The 13,216-nt window shown below is 39.6% G+C and overlaps 1 protein-coding gene across 1 annotated transcript in view; it reads left to right on the forward strand.

Moving 5' to 3' along the window:
* Positions 1 to 13,216, forward strand: part of PTPRN2 (protein tyrosine phosphatase receptor type N2) — a 2,166,812-nt gene that overhangs the window by 2,090,775 nt on the left and 62,821 nt on the right. Inside the window, exons 17-18 of the mRNA XM_085631955.1 lie at positions 4,902 to 4,979; positions 12,549 to 12,668. Of these exons, the coding sequence (XP_085488081.1) occupies positions 4,902 to 4,979; positions 12,549 to 12,668 (198 nt within the window). The remainder of the gene's footprint in view (positions 1 to 4,901; positions 4,980 to 12,548; positions 12,669 to 13,216) is intronic.

Raw genomic sequence — 13,216 nt, forward strand, 5'->3', positions numbered from 1 at the left:
ATAGTCCCATGCCCCAAAATATGTGGCCCCGTTAGCGAGTCAAATAGCTAAAAAAAAAAAAATTGCCCAGCTTTTCCAAATTGGGGCAGTTTTCACCTTGTGAAGATACGTTGTTATGCAAGATATGGGAAACTGCCTGCATTTGTGCTCCCCACAGGCAATGTTTGTGGTACAATGCAAGGAAAATCAACAGTAAAAAACGGACCACCAGACTATAAAATAGTCCCACAAACAGCCACAAAAAATGCTCAAGACTGACCTGTCAGACCAGCCCTTCTGGCACTGCATGGTTGCCCTAGAGGCCAGTCTGAAAATGTCCATCAACGCGGCTACTCGAAGTAACTTTATGGTAACGATCATGTTCTGTACACACTCCCCAATGGTGGCTAGTCTTGGCCCTGCTGCTCCATGTCTGCACCCCCATTATCTGCTGCTGTCCATAATTATGTTTTCTGCACAACAGAGAGTGCCTAGAATATAATAATTGTGATCGGCTTCTGAGTTGTCATTAAATTGAAGACACATTTGCAGCACGGCGCCCATTAAGATTTTTACCACGTTCCTAACTGCAGCTTTGTGACAGGCGCTGATTAGCACTGAAATGGCAAGAGTGGGCCTTTCTGATTAATCAGAGCGCTTGAGTGTTTAGAAGTCTTTTAAAATGGCAGCAGTACTTTAATCATTGCGGCTCATCCGAGTCCTTGTCTTTTGATTAAAAAAAACACAGGTGGTTATTTTAAAAGGTACGCATTAGCCATCTTTGTCATTTTGAATATTCTGCTCAGGATTGCAAATAACAATATTAATGCATGCTTTTTAAATTGTAAACATGTTTTATGATTGCCTCTGATGCATACTCCCATAGCAAAAGGGCAATTTTTAGAATTGCTCATTGGCTGCGGCTTTCCAATATGAAATTTGAACCAGAGTGACTTAGGGAAATTAATCTGTATATACTAGCTGTTTCTTGAAATGCATGGTTTTCAGTAAATCAATCAAGGCTACCAAAGGGAAAGAAAACATGTTTTTCTTGGTTTCCTTGTTTTAGCAACTTAACTAAGGGTGCACACATTTTTAACTATGTATATGCAGTAGGGTAAAATAAAATGCCTATTTCAGAAAGGTTGAGATTTGCTCCCTACCTGAGATCATGGCTGTTGCCGCTGCTTTACGAATGGAGCGGCCTCACTGATGAGTTTCCTTCCTCACTTTATCCTCCATTTTACATGAGCTCGGATACGAGGATAGTAACAGTGCACTCTTATGGGCAGCGTACTCCATCTGCTTTTCAGATGGTTTCTTGAATGAATGAAGGAATGGTTTCTTTATTTAAACTAGATTTCAAATTTCTCTCCTCTTCAGTAACATAGTTTTTGGTTATCTTGATCAATATATCTTACAAGATTAAGAATCTGAATATTTGGATGTATAATGCTACAAAACCTTTTTCAGGTTTCTATGTCATCCGCTTTAAGATAACTGATAACATTGTTCAGACAGAGGTTTCAGCGTCCTTAATATGAATTTGCCTTCTATCCTCCTGATATGATACAAGAAGTTTAAGTACACAGGTTCAAATCTCATCTGGGCCTACTTGATTTTTCATCCTTCTGATGTTAGTAAATGTGTCTTTGAATTTGCTAGTACCCCCTTTTGTTTACAGAGCTTATAAATGGCACAACTGTTATCTTACGTACTATTTCAAATAGTTTTTATTGTTTCTACTTCGTGGATAATTTCTCTATTTTGGCAAATGGTCAACTCTATCCACAGAGAGTTGTCTATCTGTTTGTCATGCCTTATCTTGCAGGTCGTAAATTCATATGCATGTTTGCACTGAAGCAAATTACCTCTTCTTTGTGTGAATGAAATGTGAAACCTAGCTTTATATATAGATACTAGATATAGGCCTTGGTTTTGAGTTAGGCGAAGTGGTATTTACCAAATGCTAGGGTAAATAGCACATAAATTTACGGACTCATTTGAATCTCAAATTAAATAATGCAATATTTATTACAAGCTAATTACTGCATGTCTGTGGTCAACATGCGCTATTTGTTGTATGTGCTATTTACAGCAAATTATATTTACCACGGACGAAGAATAATTAATGTTCTAAATTAAACACAATTACAATATGAGCGATCACTAAAAACTAGTGCAAAATACCACCTTAAAGTACCTCCATTAGATAGCAAGTGGTTAATGTTCCTGAAAGTGTAGGAGGTGAAAAAAGCTGTAAATAAATTTAAAATATTAAGAACATGCAGTGGTAGGGGACATGGCACATAGGGATGTGTGACATATTGTATTTTCACTTTTATCTGCACCAACACACAGAGCCTGTAATGGCTTTCTTGCATTTGCTTGGTTAGGGGTCACTTAGGGTGGCACAATTCGTGTTGCTGCCCTTAGGGACCCTCTATAGTACCTCAGACCCTATGTACCTGGGGTACCATTTACAAGGTACTTACAGAGGGTGCTAAAGGGTTTGCCTATTGGGTAAACAATTGCACATTTTTAGGGAAAGAACAGTGCTGGGAACCTGGTTAGCAGGGAACCAGTACACTTCAGTGACTATCAAGTCTAGTCAATGACACTTCACTGACTAGACTTTATAGTATCAATAAGAGAGGGGACGGCCTAGCAATAGCCTTCAGGGCTAGACTGAAGATCAGCATACTGGAAACCATCAGTTCAGAATGGATTGAACTCTGTATTCTTAGGTTTGAAAAACAAACTAAGGGAACCTTGAGAGGTGTCCTTGTCTACAGATCTCCCGGACCTAAAACTAATTTTACCAACCGCTTGACGGAGATCATTGCCCCACATGTCCTAGCAGCTGACAATTTCTTTCTCATTGGAGGTTTTAACTTCCATGCAGAACTTTCTTCTGATACTGACATAATCCTACTGATCTCCAACCTCAGCACACTGGGACTAGTACAAAGGGTAACTGGACCCACTCATCTGGCTGGCCACACCCTCGACCTTCTGTTCACTAATGACCCCCAACACTAAGGGGGCCTTTATGATGTCGGGTGGATTGCCACCACCCGACCGGCGGTGGCGATCCGTCTAACATCTTTCCGCGCCCGCACGCCATTTACCCCCACCCTATTACAATGGTGGGGGGCACAGCGGCGGATGGACAGACCGTCCGCTGCTTTTCCGCAGGCAGGCAATCGCTACGATTGTCTGCCATGCGGTCCTGGGCCATAATATAGTGGCGGTGCCTAGCAGGAACCACCCGCCATATTATGATGTTTGCGGAGTTTGGCCTTTCCATGGCTGCATCATGCGGTTTTTGGCTTTGGGGGCCCGTTGTGGGCCCCCTTGGTGTGGGGGGAGGGGGTTCACTTGGGGGGTACCTATGGTACCCCCTACATTGGCATGCACAAGGTGGCAGGCACCGCGCGGTGCCTGTCACGTTGTGCATGCCAATGCACAACATGCATATTTGACATTGTGGTGGGTGCTGCACAAAGCACCGCCCGCCATAATGTTAAATATGCAGGATGCGACCGCCAGGGTGGCGGTCGCATCCTTTTGGGCACAGCGGGACCGCCGCACCTCTGGCGGTTGGTCCCGTTCACTGTTACGGTCAGTCCGCCATCGTAATGGATCCCTAAATTTGAGCCCCCCCATCCCCATAATCACGTCTGACCACAGTCTATTGAAATTCTCTCTACAAATAGCCGAAATACATGAAAATCCCAGTAATGAACAGAAACTGACCAGACCCTGGAGGAAAGTTAGCCTGGAAGCCTTTTCATCCTATTTCAGTCCTCCTTTCCTAACAGGCTCCGAAAACATAGGGCACGTCGGGAACACTTTTGAAAATGCAATTATACAGGCCCTTGACATTACTGCTCCTCTGTCAAGGGTCAAAAACAAGTTTAAAGCACCAGTGCTAGTCCTTTGTGATGATTCAGCAGTGGAAAACCTACACATTTGTCTCTTAAATCAGTCACCTTTTGGCACTGAAATTTCTATTTTCATGCCAGAGCGTGACTGTTTGACAAAATTCTCTTAAGAACTCAGAGTTTTCATTGTAAAGTCCACAAAATCCATATAATCCATATTGGCCTGAAAAAATTGCAATTTGAATTCTGTAGTGAAATTGCTTTGCAAACCAAACACTAGAACAGTCGAAATGCAAAAAACAAAATGCACCTCAACAAGGTTTTTGCGGCATGGAATGTGTTTGTGCGGTTATACCTGGATCATTTTGTACACTAATGTAATTGCACAAAAGATGTTACAGATCAAATTCCTTGCTGTGTGCATGCATTTGAACACATTAAGTAATCCGGCCTCAGGTTGCTAGGGTTCTCCACTAAAAATAAGTCTGAGTCTTAATTTTGAATATCAGACCAATACAAAATTTACCCACGTTTACTATATTTTTGTCATAGTTCCAGAACAGACATAGAATGCACAATTATAGAGTGTTTGCGTTTCACAGTCAAACGACGGTCGTATGACAGAATGTGGTAGTCAGAAATATCGTCTGACGTAAATATTGTGTCCTAAACATTGTTTACAAAAATATTGTTCAATTGGACGTAAATTGTGTATTATCAACACCAAGGGGGCTACATTTGTTTAAACGATACACAATATTTATATCAGAGGATATTCTGACACCTGTGTTATGCCATCACATCCAGACTTCAAAGTCTGGTTGATGCTGATCATCACAGGGCCATTGTTTGTGCTGCATGCCACTTCAAAAGGGATGGGCGGAGTGTTTTGAGGAGATTGCATAGCCGTTCTCTGAAGATTTACCATGATGTTTGCCCGCTTCCATTGCAAAATTGTCTATAGTGGACCTTTAGCTGACTTTCCATGCTAGATTTAGTGAAATCTAATCTATCCTCTTTTTCTCATCTGTATAGATGGATCATGACCCTAGGAACCCAGCCTATATTGCTACACAAGGCCCACTTCCTGCGACTGTTGCAGACTTCTGGCAGGTAAGGTGACATGCTATGATAAAACTATTTATAATGAAAGTCAACTGTTTTAATATTCTGCACACAAATCCTACCTTACAAAGTTATTAGAAGAACACAGTACTATTACAATGGTAAGAATACCCTGAGCATTTTCTGTAGCCATTGCCCTTGCATAACAAGAAACAGAGGGTTCTCATTCCACACAATATGTGCCGAAAGGGCCTGAAGCTTTAGAAAGCTGTACATCAGGCCTGCTTTCAGAAAACACTTTCACAGCAGCAATGTCATGTTATCTATGACGATCCAGTAATAGGATCCCACTTATACAAGCAATATCAATGTTTAGATGTAAAATACACAAGAGAGGCAAACATGTCTGATATCTGAAAGACAGTAAAGCACAATTTCCTCATTCAACCTTCATTTTATGCACTGTGTCTAAAATTGCCAATCCAGCTAGCTCTTTTTGTTGGTGCTTTGTGTGAAATCAGGCAATAGCGAGCTCTTTCCATCTTCAGTACTCATTCCAAATTTCAAGATACCAACCTTTCTTATAACAATATTCAAAATGTGTAAGATATCTTAGAATGTTGTTGGTCATAATGAAAGTATAGGGTGCTTATGAGAAACATATGACACATTTTATGATATTTACAATTCACTAGATTTACTGCAATTCACAAAATAAATCCTAATATTCCAGGACTGAGAGTTAAGAAAGATTTATGCTGGTTAAGATACATCAATATGTGTCTGGCTTGCATAACTTTCATGACAAATCAAATTGATGACCTCATATATTTTTTAAGTAAGCAAGTCTGTAATGTGCCTAAAATACAGGACATAATCAACTTGTGAGTTTTTGATGCCATCCAAAATTATGAATATAATCTTCATGAAGTAGCTCAGTTTTAGCCGAAACACTAACAAGATGCCTCTAGTTGGAGAGCTCAATGGGAATCCTACTTAATGAGTAAGAATTTACGACTTGGAGACAACATTTGGGCGAAAGGTGTTGCCTTCAATCTAACAACCTTACCTGCTGTTATATTATAATCAGTTTCTTTTAACATAGCACCACTCTAAATGTGCCCTTTCCAAAGTTACCAACATTGTCCCTCAGGCTGGATTCAATAATACTAACCACATGCACATGTTCTTTGCAAGTCAAGCCTTATTGCATTTTATTCAACTATTAGAGGACTGCTATCTAGTGGCAGTGCTTATTGGGGGATTACTGTCTGGTGCCTGTGCTCCTCCATTTGGTATGAATTCTAGAATTTAGTATGAACCGCCTGGTTTCAATATTTAGTATCCCTCTCGCTGAGTGGCAACTAGTTTAACTTATATTAATCATCTAGCTAAGGGTAAATTATGAACTAGTCTGTGTAAAAAATTCAGCATCTGCCTTTATTGGGCAGACAGAATAAGCTTTCATGAAAATATAGGCCTCTTCCTTGGGCTAGATGAAGTAATTGAAAAACAATGTACCCACTAAATATTCTTTTCATTCCATGGAAAGGGTGTACTATAACAAAGTTCTCAACTGAAACCATCACCTCCCCCAAAAATAGCGAATGTAACAAAAGTCTGAAGCACTGCACAGCCATTCCACGCGTACTGGATCTTAACATTTGTGCATCAATTTTTGTGCACTGCGAATGTAGGGAATCTAAGAGCCCCATCTTTCTAGGTATTATCCCACAATGTTCTCAATATGTCTAGTCATGTGAAGGTATTTCACAGTTGAATAGGAGCCCAGGTAAGTTGTGCATGACACAGTGGGGTATTTAAAGGCTAGGGGAAGGGGAAATAAACTCTTGCCAGGAGACATTCTACCTTGCCCCTGAAAGGTCAGTTGGTCTGAGGCAGAGACATCTTAACGCTCAAGTTTACAATGAAAGACAAAAGGTATAGCACAATTCTGAACTACACATATGTTTGTTTATAGACCATTGAAAGATTTTAAGCTAAGATAATCCTCTTGATACACAGGTGTTGCACAATGGGGAGCTTGTTTGCTCTTTTTATAGCATTGACTCTCTGGGTAAGGTTTGGAAAGTGCTGATCTGAATTACTTGTGTGTGTCCAATTCGTTTGTGTGCACTTATTTGCCCAAGCACAAAATCTGTTCTTTGTTAATGAAGTACCAATCCCTTCAGGCATGTACCAGTCAGTGCACAATGCAACTCACATATGTAAAGCATACTCGTGGCAAAATAAACTTCCAAATGCTGGGGCAGGAGCTGTGCTCCTTGCCCAGTCCTTACTTTGTCCGCAGGTCCAGATTGCTAATAGAGGCCTGTAGGCTCTGAAAAGGAATCTGCTCTTTTCATAAATCTGCCCATACCGGTTGAGCTAAATTATAGCACTGAACTCTGGCAGTTGACTAGTCAGTACACTATGCCGTTTTCATGCAGTGCTCTCAAAGAAATATGGCACCTTGGTGGGTGATGGAAACTGTTTGTTTAAACTAAGTTTCCTTTGGGTTTACTTTCAACCAAAGCTTCAGATAATTGGAAAGATTAGCAGCAGAAAAAAATGTTACAACTCTGGCCAAATAAAAGATGCAGTGAAACTGCAAGAATACCTTGCTAAGTGCTTGGGAGTCAGGTGCTTAATTTGAGGCACCCTCACTTATTTGTGGGGATGGAGTTTATTTTCCCTCATCAGACATTTAGTGATAGCAAGGTAAGGAGAAACACAACAAACGAAAGACTGAGGAAGAGAAAGACAGAAAAAACATCACAAAGGGAGAAAACAGGAACATGCAAGAGTGAAATAAAGGGCGAGAGAGTGTTTGGTAGTGGATTAAGGATGCCTAAGGTGAACTGAAGGCTACACAGCTTTGTTATTCAAGGCACTGACATTTAATTGCACCGCCGCTTACTTCTTAGCCGAGCTTTGGGCACCGGCACCCTTCCGTTTGCCAATTAAGCACTGGCTAGTGTTGTACCTGGTTGGCAGAAGCAGACTACCGGGTGATTAGTTTATTTGTCCAATCATTGTGTTTTTCATTGCTGTCATAAAATCTGTGTTCTTCTCATTTTCATATTGGCTTCAATGAGCTGCTTTCCCTTAATAATGCCCATTATTCCACGCGGCATCCGATTGGTAAGGGTAACGCATGTGGTGATCTTTGGAAAAAATGGGTGCATGATTTCAGTAATCAATTTGTCTTCTACATTTCGGATACATTTAATTGAATACTTCAGTGTGCAACATTTATTTCCCTCTAACATTATTTACACAAAATGTTGTGAGCAAACTTAAATTGAATACCTTCCACTTTGTCAACATGATCTCCCAACAAAGCACACTCTACTTAAATCATTATTATTTCAACATTTCCCGGGTTTAAACTTCAAATATTACAGCGGAGAGACATACGAGGTAAATGTGAACAACATGTACATTTTTCTTTTTTGATCAAAATCACGCCCATTAAATGTATTCACTGTTCTGAACAAAGAAAGGCCCTTTTTTATGCAAGCGATAATTTACATCTTAATTGCATTCTCAACATTTGTCTAAAATAAATAACTGAAATGTAACCCTTGAGAGAAAGGCCAGACTTCCTTTCACTTAGAAATTCAGTATGCTAATAAGAGGACAAAGGGAAGTGCATGCAAATATTACATTAAGGATGCAGCAGTAATAATTAATTTTAATTAGCGCAAAGCTCCCACTTTCTTCTCTGCGGGGATTTGTCTTGTACTTGTCAGCTGGGCTTTAATGTATAAAACCAATCTTTAGGCACTCAGTGTCAGTTTTGGTTGCTATTTTTTTTGTTCTAGTGTGCACACTCGCCCCTTCCCTGATGCTGACTGTAAAAACATAACCACTCCGTGCATCCAGTGACTAGTAATGGTCCCTTGTATCTGAGACTGGTGATGAACTTTGTTGGTTTTGCTTTGGATGTTTTTTTTTTTGCTGTTGCAACTGTTTGTTTGCATGATATATATATATGGTATGTGAACAAGGGCTCTTGAAGCCCGAAACGCGTCGTGTTTGGGTTTGAGATTTTGAAATAAAAAAACATCTTGCCTGAAATACTGCGGGGTCTGGTCTCCTTCTTCGCCGCCTGGAGGCTGGAAGTTGCAGGAGTTGAAAAGTCTTTGATATATATATATATATATATATATATATATATATATATATATATATATATATATATATATATATATATATATACATATATATACATATGTATATGTACATATATATATGCACACACACACACACACACATACATATTTAAAGAGAGAGAGAATACAATTCATGATGGCCAATTGATTAGGATGGGCATAGAATATTTTCATAAACACTTAAACCCCGAGATGGCAATATAGGAACATATTGCAAATGTTGCTCATTATGTATTGGTTATAATACGCAATTTATTAATTGTTTTTATTGCTATTTCAAAAGATTTAGAGCATGTAAGCCTCATCTGTTTATAATGCATTGTTTGCCTGAGATTGCAGTTATGTGTGTCAATATTTTGCAAAATCAGTTCTTTTGTTGAAGATAATGTGCTAATATTAAAAAGCGTGTTTTATGTAACATGTGTTATTATAAATCAAATTTTAAATGGAAAGCTCCTTGGAAGGAAATTAAAAACATGCATTTAAAATTATGCCTTTCTTTTGTAGTACATTGACACTGCATAGTATGTTTAACTAGACCTATATAAAAAAGAAAATAATACGCAATGTGTTCTGCACTCATTGTGTTAATTTTCATACACTGGGGAGGATTCATTAGTAGATATTTGCTTCAAGGCTGGGACTGCAAGAGTGAGCGTGTCAAGTATGCTGATTAATGTTTTAAGAGCAGCACTGTCATTGTGTAATTTTTTACGAGCACTGAAAGGAAGAGGAAATGTGTTTAACTTTTTTTTTATTAGGGAAGCTAAATGTCCTGAAAATTAGTGCATGGCAGAGAATTATGGGAAACAATTCCCTTCCTTTTTCAAAACTATTAAAATGTTATAATGATAGAGTTGCAAAATTAGGAATTTTTTCACTAATCCCAACAAACCAGGGTATTCTTGCTCCTAGTGGTTAGCATCATAGTTGTTTCCAAGAGATAATTGTAAAATGCCTGCTTGACAGTAAATGGCATGTTTAGGCTCGGTTACTCAGACTCATGTAACTCTTTGGATAAGATCCCTATTTTAAAAACATATTTTAAGAATGTCAGAATATACAACATGTGGGAGAGAGCATGACAGTTCATGTAAAATATACTGATACGCTATGCAGCCCAGCCAAGGGCAATTTCCAGCAGTGAATTACTGACTAAAATGTGGATTTAAAGGCAAGGTTTAAGAAAAGAATCACATGCTGCTGTTTCTTCTAAAATCTGAATGCGGGAAACATTAACAATTAAAAATAAATATGGTTTAATGTAAGAAATTAGATGTGTATAATGTGCATATATTTACCGGCCCCCACTTTTCCATGGTGTTTCTTTGCTCACAACATATTCCTAGATTATTGGTAGTGCAACATTCAGCATTGAGAAAAAAACTGGGTGATTTTTTTAACCTGCTCAAACTTTAGTTAACTCCACAAATAATTGCATTATGCGCAGTTGGTTGTTGAGAAATTCGAAAGGGAAAACAACTCGGAATCTGAGCACCGATTGTAAACTAGGAGAATGGACTGTGTCCCAGGAAATGGAGGAATATGGTGTTCACCAGGCTAGAGATGTAGTCAGTACTTTATTTGTGCATGTGGTGGGTACCAGGACTTATTGTTATGGACTGCAACATACTTTTTATCATTAGACTTTCATCTACAGAAAGGAGCGAAAGGCTGAAAAGGGAAAAAGAAGGGGGAAAAGAAAGACAGGAAAACAGTGAAAAAGGGACAAAGCAGTAACAAAAAAAAGTGTGATGTAAAGGGATAAGAAGAAAGGAGCAAGATGCACTCAAGGCTAGGCAGCCTTGGTACTCTTCATGCACGTCATTTGGTAGTGCTAACACAGAGACGTTTTAAGGTATGGACAAAGGGGGCTCTGGCCCAGGACCCCAGCCATTCAGGGGGCCCCCGATAGAACCAGCTCTGTTCTGCAGAGAATACTGCACTGTATAACTTGAATAATTTTCAAACACAGAGCGATATTGTCTATATTTTTATGCAACAGTGGTAAAAAAAGTTTCTTTTACATCAAAACAGGACCTCACATATGAGAAATGGGAGACTGTCACAAATATTATTTGCAGTAATATTAGTGAGTCTCTGTGTTACAATATTGAAAACATGTCACTATCCCTGAATATTCAATGTCAACACATTTGGAATTTGGAAGAGTGTGTCTGTGCACTATCCGTGACCTGGCCAAAGAGGGCATGAAAAAGGTAAAATTGGAACATAAATTCGAGCTGTTCCGAACAGGGGCATGCAAAATATGTTTAGCCCAGGCCGCCAAAACCCTTAAGATGTCCCTGTGCTAACAGTGGGCTTCTGAGAAAAACTTTGGACCCATGAATTTATGTTTTTTGTTGAGATGAGGTAATGTGCTCACCATGCTGAAGACATTTGTTGCACACTAAATACCAAGGTCCTGATTACGATCTTGGCGGATGGGATACTCCATCACAAACGTGACGGATATCCCGTCCACCTTTTTACAAGTTCCTATTGGATATAATGGAACTTGCAATACGGCGGCCAGGATATCTGTCACGTTTGTGAGGGAGTATCCCATCCGCCAAGATCATAATCGGGCCCTAAGTATAGTTAAATAGGATGTGATTGAGCTGAGATCACACCTTTCTTAGCTTATTTCAAGCAATTGTGGAACCTCAAGCAGTCATAGCACCAGAGATGGCAGATATCTTCCTTTCTAAAGGAGAGCCATCAAATTGAGGTGTGCGTTGGTCTTAGAATGTAAACCGAAACAAAGAGCGCCAACCTCAATATCTTTATGTCCCACATCTACACGATGAATGCAAGAGAGTCTAGTCCAATATACCTCTATTGTGAGCTAATAAAGGGGGAAGTTGGTTGCTGCTGCTGTACATACATATTAGTGTCTAAGGCAAGTTGCCATAGAAATTATTGTTTTCTCCGAAGGTCATTTGTTTCCTGTTAACTTTGCCACCTTATAACTGAAACTTGATCATTTTTATTTAACTAATACCGCCAGTCTCCTACATCATAAACTTGACTCCTGCAGAACAAAGGTGAAAAAACAATATTAATTCGGATAAATGTGTAAAAACAAACAATATCTAATTCACGCTTGGAATGACTTCAAAGCAGCATTAGGCATTGTACAACAAACAAAATATATTTTTCCTTTTTTAAGGCAGGTAAAAACGGCAGTGTCTGGCTTGGAGGTAGCAGGTCTTTGAACAATTCTTTACATTAAATATGTTTTCATGGAGCCGCTGTCCTGACGCTGACGGTGTCTCTTGGGACGGTGCAGCAGCTGCAAGTGTCTAATGAAAATGAAATACATTTGCTGTGAATGGGGTGAATTTTGATTGCGTGTGTGTCTGAGAACAGCAATTACACATGCTACGCAGTAATTAGGCAGTCACAGTGTGGCCCTGGTGCCTTTCTTTGTTTGCAGATGGTTTGGGAGAACGGCTGCGTCGTCATTGTCATGCTGACATCCCTCACGGAGAACGGGGTCAAGCAGTGTCACCACTACTGGCCAGACGAAGGCTCCAACCTCTACCACATTTACGAGGTACTGAAACCAAATGTCTGCATGCTTACTCTGGAGAAGGTGGGTTTGAGCCCCGTGAAGGAGAACATGTCAAATGTGTGTATAGACCAGTCTATAGGCCTCATTATAAGTGGCCCAGTGTTTGGTCCGATATTTATTGCCTGCAATTAAATCCCACTCTCCGAGAGTTGGAATAGATCAGATGCATAAAATAGCACTTATTCCGCTTTTGGGGGAATAAAGTGGATTTTAATGCTCACTTTACCAAAATCCACATGCTCTAGTAATTACTGGATCTTTTCCAGGTGTTCAATTTCGGCTGGTTGGAGCTGGAAATTTAACTCTGAGAGTTCGACTTTATCGCAATGGTCCACCAAACTTGTAATTCTGATCCCATCTCAAGAAAGGGTTTGCGCATGGTTCAGAATCCTACGGGTACTCATAATATAGGCCTATGTGGCAAATTACTGTCCTTTTTGTAGTTTAAGCTGTTTTTCTAAGATAATCAACACACATTTTGAGTGCTTTGGTTTTGTATAAGGCACAATGCTGGTGATTCATTGCTTTCT

Source organism: Triturus cristatus, chromosome 10, assembly GCF_964204655.1.
Source record: "Triturus cristatus chromosome 10, aTriCri1.1, whole genome shotgun sequence".
NCBI lineage: Eukaryota > Metazoa > Chordata > Amphibia > Caudata > Salamandridae > Triturus > Triturus cristatus.